Source organism: Lindgomyces ingoldianus (genome assembly GCF_010093535.1).
Source record: "Lindgomyces ingoldianus strain ATCC 200398 unplaced genomic scaffold BDR25scaffold_16, whole genome shotgun sequence".
Taxonomy (NCBI): domain Eukaryota; kingdom Fungi; phylum Ascomycota; class Dothideomycetes; order Pleosporales; family Lindgomycetaceae; genus Lindgomyces; species Lindgomyces ingoldianus.
Genome location: NW_022985177.1, coordinates 48,011 through 66,193, shown reverse-complemented (window position 1 = coordinate 66,193; position 18,183 = coordinate 48,011). Strand labels below are relative to the sequence as shown.

Genomic DNA, 18,183 nt, shown 5'->3' with positions numbered 1-18,183 from the left:
TTCTTTAGAAGAGAGCTCTATGTATGCTTTATATAGCTAAGGTCTATTAGCTTTTTATTATATTATAAAAGCTTTTTCTTCTTAAAGACAAATTCTAGCTTCTAAAAGGTTCCCTTTAATTTTTTTTCTTTTTTACATTTTTTATAGTAGTTATTATAAGTTATTGCTTTTTTAATATAGTCTTTAAAAGTAGTTAGTTAGTTTATGTGCATAAACTTATCTTTTACTTTGTTATTTAGTCTATTATAAAACATACAGCATAGGGCTTTCTAGTTATTCTATTTACATATAGCTATTTATTCTCTAAAGTGTGCTGCATAATTTTAGACTAGTCTACTACCCTATTTTATGTTGTCTAGTCTATTAGCTGCAATTTTTTTTTATCTAAAGTTCTATAAATAGCTAATAAAGCTGCTTTAAAGTTCTTAACACTACTAAATACTTCTTTAGTTTTAGAGTTAAGTAGTGCGCTATTAGCTTTAAAGTTTATCTAATTATTAGCATAAAGTTAGAACTAGATTATAGAAAAGCCTTCTAAGTGTAATTTTATTTAAAAGATTATTTCTATATTAGTCTAAAATGCTTTCTTATTATATTATATATAAAGGTAGCATTTAGTAAAGAATAGTTAAAGGTCTTTTAATAATTTTTTAAAAGGCTTTAAAAAGGCTAGTTTTAAAGCTTTTTTAGCTATAACACTTACTTTATTTATTAAAATATTTTAAACTTTTACTAACTCTACTTGTAGTTTATGTATCTAGTAGGCTTAGGTAGTAGCTTTATAAGAGTTAATAAAAGGCAAGGGGCTTTATAAATTTATAGTTTTTTAGTAAAAGTTAGCTATTTTTTACTTAAGTTTTAATAGCTTACTAACTTTATTACTAATCTACTAGAGTTTTTTAATGTTGTTCTAGATTAAGTTAATCTGTTTTACAAGAACAGCTTTACTTTAGGTAAGAACTTCTATAGATCTTAATAGCGCAGCGTAGGCTATGTTAGAGTCTAAATTATGTTAAAAAGTTACTATACTTTTTAAAAAAAGTAGTGTTTAATGTTATAATTTTTACTTTAAAAAGCACTTAGGTCTTATTATGTTTCTAAGGGGGAAGTAGAACAGGTTGTAGGGGCTAATCTAGTAGAGTGTACAGTCCTACGTGCAGGCTATTAGGCTAATAGAGGGTGGTTTAGGTGACTAGATTATAGTTTGCCCTATGTGCAGCAGTAGAGAGGCTAGGGTTAAACAGTCCTTGCAGACAGAGTTAGAGGTATATATAGTGTAAGATATATAAATAGTATTACAGCTTTTTAAAAAGCTAAATGCTACTTAGTCTATGTAAAAAATAAACTAAACATTAAACACACCTTCTAAAGGTTGTTTAATATAGAAACTATATACATATGCTAGGGATGCTAAGGGGAGTTAGTAGGAGTTTATAGGAGCCTGCTAAGAGGGGCTCCTATAAGCTCCCTTAGGCTCCCTAAACTCGCGGCCTGTCCTCCTATTAGACAGTGCATTCTCCTATAATCTTAGGCAGCCGTGCCGCCTCTGCGTCCTCCGATTGGTCTGTAAGCGAGCCCTGCCCCAACCCAGCTAGATCGTGGAGCACTGTCGGTGGGGTTACGCTGGTCCAACCGTAGACCGTAACATAATGTAAGGCCGGGATAGCGCTTACGTGTAAGGCCGAGATGGTGCTTACGTGCGACGGGTATATATACTATTCTGTACACAATAATTAACGTTAGTTAATTATTTGCACCTTTTTAGTTGTATTAGCGTAGTGGTACAGAGCTCTGTCCTTACACTACTTAAGTAACTTAATATACTAGTTAGGTAAAAGCTAACTAATAGCCTTATTATAGAGACCCTACTAGTATTACTAGACATCTGCTGCATAGATATCTAGCACCTAGCCTTAGAGATATCTACTATTACTATCTTTTAGTAGAACAACACAACTATTTAAGCACCTTAGCTTAAATATATTAGTAGCATAGCTATATAATACTTAACATTGCCCTAATTAATACTAGCACAGTTTAAGCGCATAATATTATGTAGAAGATTGCTAGAAAAGTCTGTACTTTTAGGCGTATTAAAGTGCGTACAAATAATTATGTAAGTAAGTGCCTAAAGAATATAAAAATATATAGGCAGTCTAATTATCTAATCCCTTCTATTATATAGCTAGGACGCGCTGCGCTGCTTTTTTTTAAGACTATATATAAACTTAGTAGTTTTCTAGTTGCTTTATACTATTTATAGCTGTGTTTTAAAGCTTAGCTTTTTTAAATTTATAAAAATATTTAACTGCTAGAGCTAAATATTATTATACACTTTATAAGTCTTATTAATAACACTTTTATTAAAAAAATATTACTTCTAGATAATTTACTTAGCTAGGTTTTTTATATAGTAGGACTTTAATAGCTAGCATTAACAGCAACTAGTCCTCTAAGCTAATAAAGACCCTTAATATAGCAGCACTATAGATAGCAGCTATAGCGTGTAACATATAGCACAATGTAATTTACTTACTTATATAGTCCTAAATTATGCTAGGCGCTATATAGATCTAATTAGGCTGTAATGCTATGCTAGGATTAAACATAGACTAGGTTAAACTATCCTTAGGAATCTATAAACATCTTATAATAAGCGCTATTATTAGGTTCTGCTAGATAGCTGTTACAACGCCTATAGTGTAGTTATAAGTTTAGTTAGTAAAGTTATAATTATTATATATAATTATTAACTAAGGATTATGTGTAAGACTTAGTAGCTTAGCATTAAGTAAGACATAAGCTATATAACATAATATTATAACTTATAAGGTTTTTATATAGTCTACTATTTTATTAACCTTCTAGTTTATAATTTTATATAAGTTATAAACACTTAAGCCTAATAATGTCTTTACAACACGCTGTTTTATACTACTACTATGTAAATATAGACCTAGTAGGTAGGCAAGGTAGTTGCATCTTTTCTAGGCCTAGTAATGTAAGATAATAGAAGTAATTAAATACACCTTACTATTTTATAAACTCTTAGCCTTACTATAACTGCTTTAAGCACTTTACTTATTTTATAAAAGTCTTTTAATAAACCTGCTTTAATTTAGAGCTTAATTAGCTATAATTAACTTTAACTTAGTAAAATTAACCTTATCTAGCCTAAAAGCTATATTATACTAGTTAAAAAACTTTTGCTTAATAAGACTATTAAGTTTTTTTATAAATATAATAGAACTAGAAACACTAGTAGCTTTATTATCTCTACTTAATGCTACATAAATATTTAGCTATTTTAGTGCTAATTAAAAAATTATTTTATATTTACTAGGCAGTAGAGCCTTTAATAACAGTAGGTTTTATAAATATAACTTAACAAATTTACTTATTAGCATTTATAGCTTATTTATTAACGCTAAAACCTACTCTAGTTTCTTTAATTTTAGAGTGTAAATAAGTATAAACAACTAGACATGCTAAGTAGACACACCTACTACTTATAAAGTTATAAAGAGATAAGTTATTAGAACTAGAGCCTAAGGCTTAGTAGTAACTATAAATAAAAGTAAGGAAAATATAAAAGAAAGTAATAATAAAGGTAATAATAAAGAAGGTAGCAGCTTATCTGCTAGAGGAAGATAAGAGAGTTATAGACGCTGGCGCAGACGCGGGGTAGGACTAGTAGACTTATTAGCTATTTTATACAGTAAATAACGTGCAAAACGCGTAATAATTTAATAGATAATAGTAAAAAGTTATGTAGCTATTAGCCTAAAGTTTAAAAATGTTTAAAAAGAAGAAAAGATGTGTAAATATTAATATAATATATTCTTATATAAAAAGTAAGCACTAAAATTAGTTATCTATATAATTAATTACTAAAGTCCCTTAGACAGCTAGGGAGAGAAGCTAAATCTAGCATCCTTATTAGCCAGAAAGATAGCGTGAGCGCCACCGGCGCGACTAGCATGGGTTTATGTTGACTAGCAAGGGTATCAGGGGCGAAGCCCCTGTCGGGGCTTCGCCCCTTCTCTCCCCAATCGGCTGAGCTAGCTGAGATAAGCACAGCCACATATCTTGTAATAAAATAGCTGCAAATGTATAAGGTAAGACGTGCGGGGTCATCTCGCATTAGCCCGGGTCAGTAGTTCGCTTCCGCTGGAAGTACCAATCGATGGGGCGGCGCTGCATGAAATCGCGCCCCGCAGAGCGCATAGGGCTAATGATGACCTCTTGGTATTAGAGGGAGGCTGTGAGGGTAGAATAAGGCTGTTCTATAAAAATTTGGAGCAAGAAAGGCTTAAGGTTGGCGCTGTGGGTAGGGAAGCATGTTTGCCACGACATAAGGCGCTGTACAAATCGGGCGCGGAAGCGATGATGCGAACGTAATTTTTAGGTATGAGGGATCATAGAGATTCAAGATTGGCTGCAGCTGATTATTTTCATAGAGTCATGGCAATATTCATTGTGCGCATGAGCTTTCTGTTTGCTGAAAGCCAAAGTAGCTCTCGTTTGTCTCGCCACACAGTGCGTCTCGCTACGCAGTGAGGGACGTTAGATATTTCGCGAATTCTAAACCCTGGTGGCGGAAGGATCCTGGAAATGCGTAAGGAGAAAGCAAAAGTTTTTATTTATTTTTTTGGCGAGGGGTAGAGATCCAGACGCATGTTAAAATGGTGAATGTGACTAGGCAGGAACGTTTGAAGGTAATCGATGCGAATAGCAAGAGGCGTTGAACTTTGGGAGTATACTCCACGAGCAGCTTTCTATCCCAAAGAAAAAATTAAAATGCTGTGGTTCTAGCTCCACAAGACACAAACTTCCTTCCCAGATATCGCGGCGTTTATTCTCCATATACAAAATAATACATGACGAAAATGGTAATCGTAACCACTGAGCAGAAGTTCACCATCTGTTGTTGATACTCTGTTGACATTTTATCCTCTAACCTGTCCCATACCTCTTGGCCCGCCGGCTGGAAAGTTCCTCGCGCTCAACAATACGCCTTTCACGGCTCGGATATCAGCTTTGAATGTTTCCATCTGATCATCTTTTCCGTCTTTTATCTTGGGCATTCCGTAATTATTTCCATACAATCCCCCCATTCCAGAGAAGTACTGGTTTTGGTAGCTCATCTCACCCAGGTAGGTCGTCAAATCGGAAAGCCGGGTTCTCAGTGAATCTGAAGAAGCGGAATCATTGGAGCGAGTCGCTTCCAGCTCGCGCAGATGGGATGTGAGGATCTTGAGGCGATTCTCGTGGGCGGTAAGAGTGGAAGAGTCTGGCTCGGTCGATACTGAGGGGCGCCGGGAGAGAGTCGGGGTTGTTTGGGTTCCATAGTCGCGATGAAAGAGCTCGGTGGGGTCTGAGTCTGCTTCTGACACATCGTCTGCAGGGTCGGTAGCTTTGGGTTTGGGTTTGCTAGCGGGATCGATAGAGACAATATCCTCCAAACGCGTATTCAATTCTTTTATTTGGTCCTGTGCGTGGGCTGCAAATGCGTGCCGTGATTCCAGAAGTGTCTGTGTCATTGGGGCAACGATGTATTTGGACAACCCGTACATAGTCGCAATCAAACCCCCGGTTATGTATGCAGTATTGAGGAGGCGTTGTGTTGTTATAAGTGGCGGGGATTTGCTCGACTGGGTAAGGAACTCGGGGTAAGTGACGATTGGGGGGACATCTCGGGATTGAGGTTTCTGCGCGGGAGGTTGTGTGGCTGGTTGCAAGGGAGTCTTGAGAATGTCAGCGGGGTGTCAATCTAAGAGTTGGTTCAAAGCGTGTTTACAAATGTACGAAGAAGAGAAAGAAAGTGAAGATACCAACCCTTGCCCATGCACGCTCGCCATCTGATGACAGATCTACCGTTGACTCGTCCTCCTGTTGGTCCCCTAATAGCTGGGCTATATCTTCCTTCGTCACACCCTTTGATTGCAGGAATGCGACCTTCTTTTCCCGGGGCGCATTGCGGATTGTGGGGTCCTCGAGAAATCGCGAGGCTTGGTCTAGCAGCGATGTGGTCTCTGGCTGTGGTTCGTCCTTCGCCGACCCATCCGCACCTGGCGCTGGAGTGGGTTCGGACTGGTATTCCGGCTCAGGGTCTTGTTCAGAAGGAGGAGGCGCTGGCGATGGTTTGTCTTGGGTGCGCTGCCAGTCGGGTATAGTGGGTTTTCCTGCCTTGGCTGACATGACCGATGTGTGAAATGCAAAAACTAAGTGGAAATAGAAAGCTAGAAGAGGACGGTTAGAGCAGTGTGGAATGAAGGGCAACAGCTCGGATGCTGGTTGAGGCTGGGCCGAGGTCGAGCAGCTGCGGCCGCTAACCGCTTCAGGCGCGCGCCTTTGGGGTCAAGATCACCAGCAAGTGTTGGTGGAGCGAATCACCATCACATGTTGACGAGCCGCAAAAGAACTGCAGCGCTCACTATCTTCGATTTACGTTTGTTCGCATTCGTATCAGAGGATTGAGAATGGCGGACAGGGCGGCCAAGCGCTTACGCCGCCTCAGCACCGATTACGAGGACGCAGAAGGCGCGGACGATTGGCAGTCGCACAAGGACAAAGGCAGCAACGGCCATCTCACCAGGTATGTGGCTGACCACAGCACTCCTTCCTGATTCCCCATTGCAGCTGCCAAGTGCGACGTGTGGGGAGCAAGCGCAACCTGAGGTGGACGCGCCCTCGCCAACAACGAGCAAGCACGCTTGCATGTTCGCTATCGAGCAACTCCCCCCTCATTCATTGCACCTTCTATACTGCGCCACCGAGCTCGCCATCCCTGTGCAGCTCACTGCATCTCGCCGTTGACCCACTATCTCTTTCTATCGCGAACCTCCTTCCTACTCCCCATCTCCCCAACTCCACACGGCGCGAAACACCGCAGCCATGGCCGGCCGCCGTCTGCGATCGCGCGCAGCTCTAACAGCTCCCAGCGCTGCCCCCACCGCCTCCTCCACTCGTCCGCGGCGCGGCACTACCAATCAACCCCCCTCCGCCGTCATCGAGCGCTCTTCCCCTGAAGACACGCGTCAGTCCATCCACCTCACCGTGAAGGCCTCGCCGAGTAAGCTCCGGAAGGCGACAGGCGGAAGGGTCCCCAATACCGCCGTGAGCTCGCGGAATATTGTGTCTGGAAAGCGGGCCTCGCGCAGCAGTCGAACAATACAGGAGGTGGACAGCGACGACGAGGACGAGGAAGAAGAAGAGGAGGACGAGGAAGAGGAAGAGGAAGAGGACGAGGAAGAGGAGGTAGAAGAGCCTGAGCCTATGGACGTGGACGAAGAGGATGAAGACGAAGATGCTGAAGGCGAGGAAGACGACGATATAGATGCCGAAGGGGAGGAAGACGAAGAGATGGAGGACATAACTCCGGCTCCTCACATTGTGGCCCTGACCAATGACACTATCCGCGTCCAGCCCAGCATTAACGTGGTTGCACCAGATGTCACTCCGGTGGGGACCAAAGAACTGGCCATGGCAGATGAAGACGACGATGAAGAGCTTTCGTCGCTTGAATCAGACGAGGAAGGCGACGAAGAGGATGTCGAAGGGGAAGATGAGGACGCCGAGGGCGAGGAAGAGGACATTCCCGTCCAGAACGACGAAGAAGACGACGATGAAGAGCTGGACAGTGATGAAGAGACACCGCAATCCATGAGCCGAAGCCATACCCCCGACCTAAGCAAGATGACGAGGCGACAGCGGGCTATGGTCATCGAGGACAGCGATGGAAGCTTGATGGCTCTTTCGAATGGTACTGTCCATACCCACCTATACTAAACCATGCCATGTTAACATTCCCACAGAGGCACAAAAGAAGAAGCACCTGACTGCTGAAGAGCACGCAATGCGGCGAGCAGAAATGGCTCGTCGTCGCAAGAATCTCAGCGAGAAGCGCAACGAGGAGGAGAAGGTCCGTTTTTCCTTTACCTAGTCCTACCACCATGTCAAACCCGGCATCATTCAACTTTCCGCGTATTCAAACATGCTGACTCCTGTAGATGGACACCATCAACCGTTTGCTTAAGAAACAACCTCCAAAACGCGGACGACGCATTATCCAAGACATCACTGAATCTGGCCTCGAAGATGAGCTGGATGTTGAAAAGGCAAACCCGCTCTATGTCCGTTATACACAGAACGCCAGCGGAAGTCTGATGGCTTTCCCTGATCAGTGGCTTCAAACCCCCGCTGCTAGGGATCTCGCCGGAAAGCTCAATCGCGCGCCAAGTCGGCCCTTCAGCGGACGGATGGTCGAAGAGGTATCTTGATTCACTAAGGTTACGTTACGGTGTTGTTCGAGAAATCGTAATTGCTTTGCATGTATCGGCCCGGAGTTTGGTTAGCATTTCCATTTAGATCTTGGCATCGGAACAATTCAGGAATGCTCGAACAGATAAAAAGCAATAGAAGGCTAGAAAACTCTTCGCCAAAATTCATGGCCGCCAAAGCTTGGTCTTCGCCTCAGGAAAGCAGTCAACCCAATTCAAGGCTTCAGAAGCGAGTTTTACTAGGCCTGCCTTGCAATTGAAGCTCGATCCCCTGTGGCTGTATTGTGGCGTCATGATAGCACGCCAGCTTCAGCTAAAACTCAAGCAAGTCTCGACCCTCAAAAAATGTTTGGTCTTCTGCCCGCTTTCCTTTCGTCACTTCTCCTGCTACTCTCACTGCCTATTCCACCTGGCACAAATTTCACTGCTCTCCCATAACATGGTTAGCGAATCTATAACTATAGACTCAGCTCTGGGCTACGCAGAACTTCGAACATGCGGCGCTTGTTGTATGGGCCGCTACTGTGCTGCAAGCCTAGCGCTCTCTAATGTTGTCGCCTGCACAGCTAATTCATGTCTCTGTCGCAGCGATGTAAAACTCCTTGCCTTATCTCACCTGTCAACCTGTGTGCACTCAGCATGTAGTAACGATAATGATGTTACGAGCTATCAATCCGTCTACCTTGGGTACTGTAGCGCGTTGGATCGTGGGAATCCGTACACGTCAATAGATGCGGGCATCATTACCCAACTTAGCGCAACAGTAGGGAAGACCATACAAAAGACGGTTGCAGAGACGGTCACTCAAATTCAAACTGCAATCGTGACGCTTGTTCCGACGCGTAAGTTTCCAGACATTCTTCATGCAGCCCTAAATGACAAATTGCAGTCGCAACATTCACTTCTATCATTACATACACAACAACATACTCAAACGGCTCCGTAGCGCTCATAACATCTACGTCTGCGACCACAGCTGCAGTCATCACACTTGGATCGGATTCAGCATCGCGCCCAGGAATCAGCTCCTCGGATAGAATTGCCCTTGGTGTTGGACTGGGAGTCGGCCTCCCTGCGTTGCTCGCAACGTGTATTTTCGGATATCTTCAATTGCGATACGAAAGGCGCAAAACGTATGCGGATCGTATGGGGTATGCTAGGCCGACGAGCATCTTTTCGCGGTAGTTGGGTTGGGAGGCTGGTCAGCGCATGATCCAAGATGCGCTGTGCAGCTGTATTGATGATGAAGGGTGGTGGGTGTATTCTACTGGAGGGATTTTTACCTTGTTCCCTGTTCTGAGTCTTATTTGCGCTTCATAGACGACGGCGTAAACCGCTTTGACTAGATATGCTTGGGTTTGATTGAGGGCAGAAACCTGTGTCTTGTTGACGCTCTCCTTTATTTAACATCTGCCTTAGGAGATGGTATTGCGCCGCGATAGGTACTGATGTAGAGCAAAGTGCATTGTCCGAATCCGAACTTTAAGAAGGCTGAGTTCGCGTTCACGTCCTCAGGTTACATTTGTGTCACGTATATGCACACATGTATTCAACTCGGGTGCGTATTCTCCGAATTGTGCGAGGGTGGCTGAGCAACCCTCAAGATTCGAAACACGAGCTGAAAACAACCTAAACCTCAAGCCGAATTGACCAAGAAGCTTCATTTAACAGGATACTCCCAGTTTTTTAATTTCTATTATCTGAAGAGCTGTGGACTGGAACATGACTACTCCATTCAAGCACAAGAACGCATTCGAACTCGAAATCAGCCACCGTGAATTCCCCGCTCTTCCGTCTACAAAACCACCATCCAGCTCTCAATCAGAGTCCCAGACCATTCGAAAACCGGCCTTGGACCGAAAGCCAGCCCCCAGAACAGAGTGGAGCTGGAAGTCCGCTGCTCCTCCTTCCCATCCAAAATGGCCGTCCCTGAAATATTCGCCCGTTCCGTTCAACCCCAGTCCTGCTTCAAGCCGAGACATCACTCAAAGCTCACCTGAATACCCACCCTACTCACCGCAAGCCGACACTCTCATGTCAACATCAACGGCAGGATCCGGATCCTTCGAGCCTTTTTCTCAGAAAAAGAAGACTACAGTCTGGAACGCCCCGGGGAAACTCCCACCACTCCTGCGCCTCCCTGTCGAACTCCACAAAGACATCCTCGACATCCTCAAACTCGCCCCAACGGCCACGCAAAGTATCCTATGTCTGCGTCTCGTGAACCGCTACTTTTACACCCTAGTCCCAGCCCCATCACATGCAATGCTGCTGACCGCGGAGCGCGAAGTCTGGGCCTGCAGGCTTTGCCTCTATGCCTGTCGTTACTGTCTCCGTCTCCGAAAAGGCGGAAATTTCGCGGATGCTATGCTAAAAGGACGTACGGGGCTGAATGGTAAAGAACCTGCGAAACGATTTTGTGTGGATTGTGGGCTGCATCCGAGGCCTGGGGAGACGCGGTATTCGCCGGGTGCGGAGATTGTGGTGAAGGGGGAGCGGAGAGTTTGGTGTAAGATCTGCTCGCAGGTTAAGAAGGGGGCGGATGCGATTGGATGCACGGGGGTTTGTGGGGCATGCCATGGAAGAAATGGGTGCCGGTGTCAGGGGGAGGGTAGGTTGCAGGGGACGGCAAAGGTTAAGAAGAAGAAGAGGAGGAGGGCTGGTGTTGGGGGGTGGATGGACTATGAAGATGATGTGCTTGGGGAATATGCGGAAATGGGGATTGATTTTTGGGAATGCTATGATCCTAGTTGAGGGTTGGGAAGATGTCTTCAAGCTCACTTTGTTGGAAGATCAGAACCTTTTGTTTTGGGTGTTTGGGGATCGCTGGGGTATGGGGATAGGGCGTTTATTGCGATAATCTACGTGGGAGAAAAGAAAATTTTCTCATATATGATTTGTGTTACTGTCATGCAAAAGCCCAACTCCATGACCTCAGTGGTCCGAACTACTGGATGCATCTGTGCCTAAAACATACAATTGTTGACTATCCTTCACTTCACCATGCACTAATACTATCATGTCCCCAACCATGTCCTAAACCCTTCTTCATGGAGCCACCTAATACCTTTCTAACAGGCTCGTCTAAGAGAAATCCTCACCCGTCTCCTCAATCGTGTTCTTAATCCTCAAAAGTAGCGTCGTCTTCCACTTATCTAGTTTACTCAATTGATCGTATTGAAACAATTTATCCGCATACATCTCTTGGTCACCTTCCTGGACAGCAGTGGTGAGATCAACGAGTAGTTGATGCTCGCGTTGCTGGGTGAAGCTGGGATCGAGGTCGCGGTATTTCTCGAGGGCGGCGTTGACGCCAACCATATCGCCAGTGCAGAGCTGGCAGATGCCGGCTTTGAGGAGGTACTCTTTTACGGACCAGCGCATAAGGTTGCTGTTGATGCTGGATTTGGCGACACGTTCATAAAGTTCACTTAAGCACGATGTTAGCTGTAGAATGAAGGTGCGGCCTTGCGGTGCTAAGACATCTAAAAAACAGACTGAAGAATAACCCACATGGCCTTGTAATCTGTGTATGCAAGTTAGCAAGAATGCGAATTAGTTTAAAGAACATGCGTCTCACAGTCTTTGCCTTCCAGAGCGACCAGATCAGCTGTCTTGAGCCACAGCTTGTTTGCTAGAGCCTGGCTTCGATTAGTACTATCCAAAAATCCGCCAATAAGTGACTTTACTTCAGCGTTATCCTATTCACAAATTAGCGCAAGATAAAGTCGAATAATACTCGGGTAAAAATAAAGAAGGTCAAACATACGCTTTCGTACCAGCTTGCAGCCTCTTCGTACGCGGCTGCTGCCCGTCCTTCGTCACCGAGTTCGAGCTCATAAAGCTCGGCGAGATTCTGTTTGTGGGTAGCGGCGCGGCGGAAAGCACCTTTGCTGCAGTAGTGGGCGATAGCCTTGTCGAGACATCTTGCAGCGTCTTCCGGCGAATCTTTCTTGTATGCCTCTGAAGCAAGGTTAAGCTCACGTGACTTTAGGATTGGTGAGACCAGACGTACTGAAGGCTTCTGTTAATGTATTCGCTTGGTCGTCCGGTTCGTTGAGCTGTTGGCCTTGTATCGCTGCTGCACGCTCAAAGGCCAAGCCAGCTTCCTTTCCTGGAATCATGATTAGTAGTGGAGGTACTGCTGGAGACAGGAAATGATAGAACTGCTAAATGCGAAGTTCTGAGGATTGTGTACCCATCTTCTGCATTCGAAATGCATTTGCTGCTTGAATGAATTGATCTGCCGCTTGTTCGTCTGCCACTCTCTTAGCCTGGCACACCTAAATCAAGATTACAGGACATACACTTATCTGCCTTGCCACCAAAGAAGCTGAACCCCGATCCGGCACTTTGAAGAGTCTTTTCCGCCTATGATATGTTTATTAGCTTCTGGATACTTGCCTTGTGGCTGTGTTTCAGATATCTTACCTTCTGAAGGGCTACTCTTGGGTCTCCGGCCATATTTGAGGATTTTCTCTCGCCTAAATGCGGTCGCTTGCTTGATTTAAAGACGATTCAATGTGGATCGAAGGATATAATGTGGTACAGAGTGTTATGTGTCGAAGAGCTGAGACGGCTGGTTGTCTTTGAAGATGACGGCCTGGCTGGCTCGTGCGTGGAGGTAGCTGGCTGCGGCGGGACTTCGGCAGCTTCGATGCCGCCAAAGTCGTTACATAATCCCCGAAGCGCAACGACACTTCATTCACGACTTCTGCCAGGGGCGTGCAATAGTGCCCCTTTCACCAATCAAAGTGTTTGAGCAAGTTCATGACAATCACTTAACACCCCTACTTCAATTTTTCTCGGTTCAGCCTTCCGGAATTGCGTGCCGGAATTGCGCGTATTCTTGCGTTGTTCACCATGGCCTTCGGACACCTTTTTATATTCAAAAGAGCGCTATTTACGCCTTTCCAAGATTTAGTTTTCCTTCGGAATTTATTCTTAGGGACTCAGCTACGTCTAACCTCATCTGTACAGAGGCCAGGCACTACTGTATCAAAAGAAGTCAGACCAGAGGTTCTCGAACAGCTGTTCTTGAATCCAACCTGGTCGGTCGAATCCCTCCTGCCACCGAAAATGCATCCATCCGATGGGCCTAAAATAACATCCCAGCAACTTCACCATCTCCTTCGATTGTCCGCTCTTCCTCTCCCCGAAAATCCTGAAGAAGAGAAGAAGATGCTGGACACACTCTCTGCACAACTCCATTTCGTGGGGGAGATACAGCAAGTGAATACCACGGGTGTGAAACCACTACGTGTCATAAGAGATGAGACGGCTGCAGCAGAACAGGAGCAAACGATTACACTGCAGACGCTTAGAGAAGCCTTGACGAAAGAGAAGGCTATTGGAAAGCATCACAAGCGTATACAAAGGCAGACGGATCCGGTGGATGCTAGAAATACTGAAGATTTGGATGTGCTTGGATTTGCTGAAAAGAAGGTTGGGAAGTACTTGATGGTTGAAAGCCAAAGGCCTCAGGAATAGGCAACTCTGGGCACGGCCAGCGCCATTTCACCCTCGCTAATTATTCGACCACATCTTTTACGTAAGTCTTATGTGTAGTTTCTTTCAATCTCTCACATACGTTTGGCACTTTCTCATCAGGTCAATAGAATACAAAGGTCATGATGGGACGTGGTTCGATATCCACTTGAAAATAACACTGAAAGTTAACAACTGGCCCTAGATACCCATATTGTCGCTCCACATAATACAGTGCCGCCAAGATCATTCTGAGAATTACCAGATCCTAAATAAGGGAAGATCTGAAAGTAACTGATTCGTAGCGAACGCCATTTTTCGTACAAATCGAAGAAATAAAGAGAATACGCAGAATCATGCGAGCTCACGAAGTATTCCAAGAGATATCACATTTGCATGACGTGCAGTATTTGATGACGTGCGCTTCAATGCAGCAGTCGCAGAATGGGGATCCGTCAAGATCAGGAAGTTCGGGCGTCGGAAGGCGTTTGATTTTCGGAGTCGGTGGCGGCGTGAGCAAGGTTGATATCTCATGAGACTTCAATCCTTGCTCCTCTGTGGTTTTGGCTGGTTTTGTTTTCTGGAAAATGACTGCTTTGGCTTTTGACCCTTTGGATGGGTGGCCTAACCCAGTCACGTGCCTCGTGGTGTTCAGCTCCCGTAGATTTGGGCCAGGAGTATTCTGATCCTCCATAGGAAAGCCCTTCGACTTCATTCGATCGTTTAATGCCCTGCCGAATTGGTCACGACGATTTGACGTCGACGGACCAGCCAGGTCGAACACCTCTGCGCGACGACGATGTTCTTGGATACGAACGACTTTGCCATCAACAAACTCGGCTTTCCGATACTGCGCACCACTCCTGAGTCGAATGGAATCGGATTCAGACATTGTGGTGGGCAGGAATGGTGGCCTCATTAAGAGCTGAAGAGGTGGGATGTCGTAAAGACAATAAAAATGGTCAAGAAGATGTCCAAACTTGTACCAATGATGCTTTGACTTGGTTTCAGGATGATTTGCAATGGTTGTGTGGAGTTCCGAGATGAGTGTGAAGAGACTGGAGTGAGGAGTAAGAGGGATGGGCGGAGGAGGTGGGCGACATGGTATATAATGGACAGTAGCGAGCGCCAAGCCCCTCACCCATTCTGACGCATGGGCACCTGCAGTGATCCACCCTACCCCTTCAAGCATCCCGACTGGCTTTATTCGAATCCCGCGACCCTAATTGCTAGGTAGAAATCAAAATCGTCCCATTAGACGAGACTGTGCATGACTTGTAGAGTTTCCGTCTGCTTGGTGGTCGCTCTGGGCTTCACCACGGGCGGCCTCTTAAGAAGGACTGGTATACGAAACAACGCAACAATTTGGGATCCTTCGAGGTCCCGAAACAGCTCAGGTGGGTTGGCCTATTTGATGCATCCAATTTTCGAGGTTCCCTGTCGTCGGTTGGGTCTACCTCATCGACGTCTGTTCGTCCCTTCTCCGCTTCTGAATATTTTCTTATTCTGATCGATCCTCAGTCATCCCAATAATATCCCTAGTCCATATACCAAGTTTCAGGATCATACGATTTGTTGTGCATGGGTTGTGGAGTCTTGGTCCTCACTTGCTTCAATGACATGAAGTTGATCTGCTTAGATAAGCATGGCTTCACGTGATTATTGCTCACCCAACTGGGGGATCTCTCGCCCTATACCGCCATCAGAAGCCATATAGACCAGAGGAGATAGGTAATAACGGTCCAGTGGATTACTGTCGACGCCTAGCACATTTCACACGGAACCCTCTCATTGTTCTCTTTGCTGGTTGTTCCAATGATTGATGGCCCGTGCGTGGCATGTCAGGCATCAAGGGCCTTTACTGATGGCCCACCTTGGAAGGTTCAACATTTTCACAGGAGCTTACGTAACAATATCCGACTCTCCTGCCCCTTGGTGCAGCATTCAGCTGGTCGAAGATGCCGGCACTCACGGTTCGCGAGCCTATCTGGGCTTAGGACTAGCAAATACTTGGCTACTTTATGCAGTATTTTCGGACAATTTCTAGGACTACCTCGTGGCTCTTTTCATATCACGCGAATCTACCTCTAGACATTCAGGCTCTGGCACGACTTGACGTCTTTCTAGGAGCCTAGTAGAAGTGAATTCGTATTCTAGAAGAGCAGCTCCTGATGACCTCGAATCAACCGATATTCCAAAAAAAAGAAAAAAAACCCTGGTTGAGAAGCTAGGCCAACTTGTTAGAAATACCAGGATTGACTATGTTTACGATTCTTTGGCAAAGAATTCGTCCATCGTAGACTGCGTTGATACTGATGAAGACCTTGAGATATAATACGGCTGTCAACATTCTCTCAGCTCCCTACGGCAGTGAGTCAAGTCAGCAGAGAAGGACCAATTCTTTTGTTCACACATATTTCTGGATGCTGGATCGGCCGCTTTCAGGAGATTGCCACAAGTTTCTCAACAACTAATAACTATTTGTTCCTTCCGGGCTTCACCAAACCCTTCGTGCCTTCCATCCTACACGTGTACTGGCGCGATACCACTTTACACCCTGGCAGATTTCAAACGCAAGGCTTTTGCATATATTGTAGAGTATATCTTTTTTTACCAGCGTCATCACATATCTCTCTTTAACTATAAAGAACCGCTCTTTTACTATCCTCTTTTGCTTTCCTCGCCTAGATTACCACTACTAGAGCCGCCGGGGAGTGGGTTGGTTGTTAAAGAGCAGTGATGGAGCGAGAGTATAGCGAGGCAGTATGAGGGGTGTCTAAATTTGTGGCTGCCTGTCAAAATATTGGTGGCGATCATATTGGCAGGGCTTACTCTAGCATGAGTTCATAGGATGAAAAGGCGAACGTCAAATCGCAGACTTTGCGAAGGTGTTCTTCAATTGATTCCATCGGTTTTTTTAACCATCTTTTCGATCACCTCCTGCAGTGCACCTTTTCAAAATCGACAAATTCTTCAAGATCAGATATCCCAACCACAATCATGGCGACGACTGATCCCAATTGAGCCAGTTCATTAAGCTGACCAGGTTCATACACTTCCCAGGCTCGGCCACGAGATAACAAGCCAGTGGTGGCACTTCTTGCAGAAATAAGCGCGAGCTTGAAGGATCCAAGAGATCATTCCGCGCTAAATATGAGGCTAGTAGATCCCCCAAAAGACGAAGGCCTAAATCATAGGATCCGATAGAGACACAGAACTTGGGATCAAAACTCGAATATTGAAAACGGGGGACGAGGAGAGCGTCGAAGCACTCGCGTTGAAAGCTGTCGACGAAGTTCCCAAAGTGTTAGATCAACATCTTACCTCCCTTATGACTACTCGAACAGTGGGACTGAGGGCTCCGATAAAATTTCCGAAAAGGAGACTGAAGAGTCCTATATGGGCTACGGCAAAGTCATCAAGGAGGTCATAGGAAAATTCGTGGAAGAACTCGTGGAGGTAAGAAGTGTGCGATGAAGGAGGCCTAGAGTGGATTTACAGGACCGTGGTAGATTTACACTCCCGGAATATCGAGATGTTATAGTTAAAGATCGAAGAATCCTTGTGAATTCACGAAATCATTCAAGACCGAGCCGCCGTAACCAAACTAGACTGGAAGTTGGGGAGCAGAGCGCAGAAATCGTGGATGAACTGAGTGGCAAAACCATTGATCAAGACCACACAACATCCACGGACTCGGACGAAACAAGGCTTCTCCCGTTGAAGGGATACATCAACGAAGAAGTAGAGTGTGGGGATCTCCTTCATGCTGATCTAGGTGAGCAGCTGTTCGGCAATTCACGCGGACTACGTGGAGCGGATGAGAGAGATTTATGTTCTTCATGGTTGAAGGATAAAAGATTGGTCTTCTCTCCTGACGAACGATGTCGCTTCAAATTCGGTAATGCCAATCTCGCCGACTGCGAGGGGCTATATAAACTTAAGGAGGCAGTTGGAAACATCGAACGGTTTGCTCGTAGCTTGCGAGCGTAGGGGTGTTTCTTTTTCATGAATCCTATTTATCAGGCAAAGCTTACAGAAACAAGATATATAATGGAACGCATGCCCTTGGATGCAAAGATGACATGGGTTATGCGCTCCCTGTGCTTTCAGAAGGGGGAAAGACTTTTGCGAAGAATTTCGCGAAGAATTTCCAGAAGACAAAGGGGCCGAAAGGGTAAGAGAACCGTGCGTCACATACAATTACAATGGGAAAACCGGAATTTGATTATTCGGCGGGTTCCCCCACGGGATGAATAGCGCACCCCCACCAACCCACATCGAGTGGTAATAGGCGACGGGTATGAAAGCGAAACTGGACAAACAGAAGGCGTTACAAATATCAATATCCTCATCTTAGAGCCCCATGGAAGAGACTATGGCATGACGCCAACCCTATGGCCTTAGATCTGCA

At 45.1% G+C, this 18,183-nt stretch overlaps 7 protein-coding genes across 7 annotated transcripts; 4 read left to right on the top strand and 3 right to left on the bottom strand.

Moving 5' to 3' along the window:
* Nucleotides 1-4,777: 4,777 nt before the first annotated feature.
* On the bottom strand, nt 4,778-6,279 carry BDR25DRAFT_303653 (uncharacterized protein). The gene is made up of 2 exons (XM_033690040.1): nt 5,839-6,279; nt 4,778-5,747 (listed from the first exon to the last, which is right to left on the bottom strand). Exons 1-2 carry the CDS (start codon nt 6,199-6,201, stop codon nt 4,950-4,952), a joined length of 1,161 nt encoding a protein of 386 aa, XP_033547410.1. The 5' UTR covers nt 6,202-6,279; the 3' UTR covers nt 4,778-4,949.
* A 354-nt stretch (nt 6,280-6,633) lies between these two features.
* BDR25DRAFT_261589 (uncharacterized protein) lies at nt 6,634-8,497 on the top strand. Its single transcript, XM_033686710.1, has 3 exons — nt 6,634-7,765; nt 7,818-7,924; nt 8,013-8,497. The coding sequence occupies exons 1-3, from the start codon at nt 6,898-6,900 to the stop codon at nt 8,280-8,282; spliced, it is 1,245 nt and encodes a 414-aa protein (XP_033547409.1). The 5' UTR covers nt 6,634-6,897; the 3' UTR covers nt 8,283-8,497.
* Nucleotides 8,498-10,397: 1,900 nt separating this feature from the next.
* Nucleotides 10,398-10,907, top strand: BDR25DRAFT_160324 (uncharacterized protein; the record flags this gene model as incomplete). Its single annotated transcript, XM_033684031.1, has 1 exon — nt 10,398-10,907. A coding segment is annotated over one exon (510 nt), but the record flags the coding sequence as incomplete, so codon positions are not given.
* Nucleotides 10,908-11,135: 228 nt separating this feature from the next.
* BDR25DRAFT_303651 (alpha-soluble NSF attachment protein-like protein) lies at nt 11,136-12,883 on the bottom strand. The gene is made up of 9 exons (XM_033690039.1): nt 12,714-12,883; nt 12,590-12,653; nt 12,481-12,540; nt 12,298-12,396; nt 12,052-12,245; nt 11,972-11,983; nt 11,863-11,923; nt 11,796-11,808; nt 11,136-11,712 (listed from the first exon to the last, which is right to left on the bottom strand). Exons 1-9 carry the CDS (start codon nt 12,744-12,746, stop codon nt 11,367-11,369), a joined length of 882 nt encoding a protein of 293 aa, XP_033547407.1. The 5' UTR covers nt 12,747-12,883; the 3' UTR covers nt 11,136-11,366.
* Nucleotides 12,884-12,998: 115 nt separating this feature from the next.
* Nucleotides 12,999-14,023, top strand: BDR25DRAFT_30891 (uncharacterized protein). Its single transcript, XM_033691039.1, has 2 exons — nt 12,999-13,833; nt 13,975-14,023. Exon 1 carries the CDS (start codon nt 13,146-13,148, stop codon nt 13,770-13,772), a length of 627 nt encoding a protein of 208 aa, XP_033547406.1. The 5' UTR covers nt 12,999-13,145; the 3' UTR covers nt 13,773-13,833; nt 13,975-14,023.
* On the bottom strand, nt 13,894-16,586 carry BDR25DRAFT_355052 (uncharacterized protein; the record flags this gene model as incomplete). Its single annotated transcript, XM_033695400.1, has 14 exons — nt 13,894-13,950; nt 13,979-14,132; nt 14,171-14,970; nt 15,035-15,080; nt 15,132-15,275; nt 15,339-15,460; nt 15,489-15,522; nt 15,549-15,572; nt 15,632-15,736; nt 15,823-15,945; nt 16,007-16,131; nt 16,183-16,207; nt 16,271-16,373; nt 16,463-16,586. The coding sequence occupies 14 exons, from the start codon at nt 16,584-16,586 to the stop codon at nt 13,894-13,896; spliced, it is 1,986 nt and encodes a 661-aa protein (XP_033547405.1).
* A 34-nt stretch (nt 16,587-16,620) lies between these two features.
* Nucleotides 16,621-17,950, top strand: BDR25DRAFT_355051 (uncharacterized protein; the record flags this gene model as incomplete). The annotated part of the gene is made up of 5 exons (XM_033695399.1): nt 16,621-16,797; nt 16,833-16,931; nt 16,977-17,228; nt 17,271-17,745; nt 17,796-17,950. 5 exons carry the CDS (start codon nt 16,621-16,623, stop codon nt 17,948-17,950), a joined length of 1,158 nt encoding a protein of 385 aa, XP_033547404.1.
* Between the last annotated feature and the right edge of the window lie 233 nt (nt 17,951-18,183).

Bases quoted from the DNA above. Each gene is read 5' to 3' on its own strand.
- BDR25DRAFT_261589 (XM_033686710.1), top strand. From the start codon at position 6,898: ATGGCCGGCCGCCGTCTGCGATCGCGCGCAGCTCTAACAGCTCCCAGC. The intron at 7,766-7,817 runs GTACTGTCCATA...ACATTCCCACAG, and splicing joins CTTGATGGCTCTTTCGAATG to AGGCACAAAAGAAGAAGCAC. The intron at 7,925-8,012 runs GTCCGTTTTTCC...TGACTCCTGTAG, and splicing joins AGCGCAACGAGGAGGAGAAG to ATGGACACCATCAACCGTTT.
- BDR25DRAFT_30891 (XM_033691039.1), top strand. From the start codon at position 13,146: ATGGCCTTCGGACACCTTTTTATATTCAAAAGAGCGCTATTTACGCCT.
- BDR25DRAFT_303651 (XM_033690039.1), bottom strand. From the start codon at position 12,746: ATGGCCGGAGACCCAAGAGTAGCCCTTCAGAAG. The intron at 12,397-12,480 runs GTACACAATCCT...TCATGATTCCAG, and splicing joins ATTTCGAATGCAGAAGATGG to GAAAGGAAGCTGGCTTGGCC. The intron at 12,246-12,297 runs GTACGTCTGGTC...ACCTTGCTTCAG, and splicing joins TACATTAACAGAAGCCTTCA to AGGCATACAAGAAAGATTCG.
- BDR25DRAFT_303653 (XM_033690040.1), bottom strand. From the start codon at position 6,201: ATGTCAGCCAAGGCAGGAAAACCCACTATACCCGACTGGCAGCGCACC. The intron at 5,748-5,838 runs GTTGGTATCTTC...GACATTCTCAAG, and splicing joins GCGAGCGTGCATGGGCAAGG to ACTCCCTTGCAACCAGCCAC.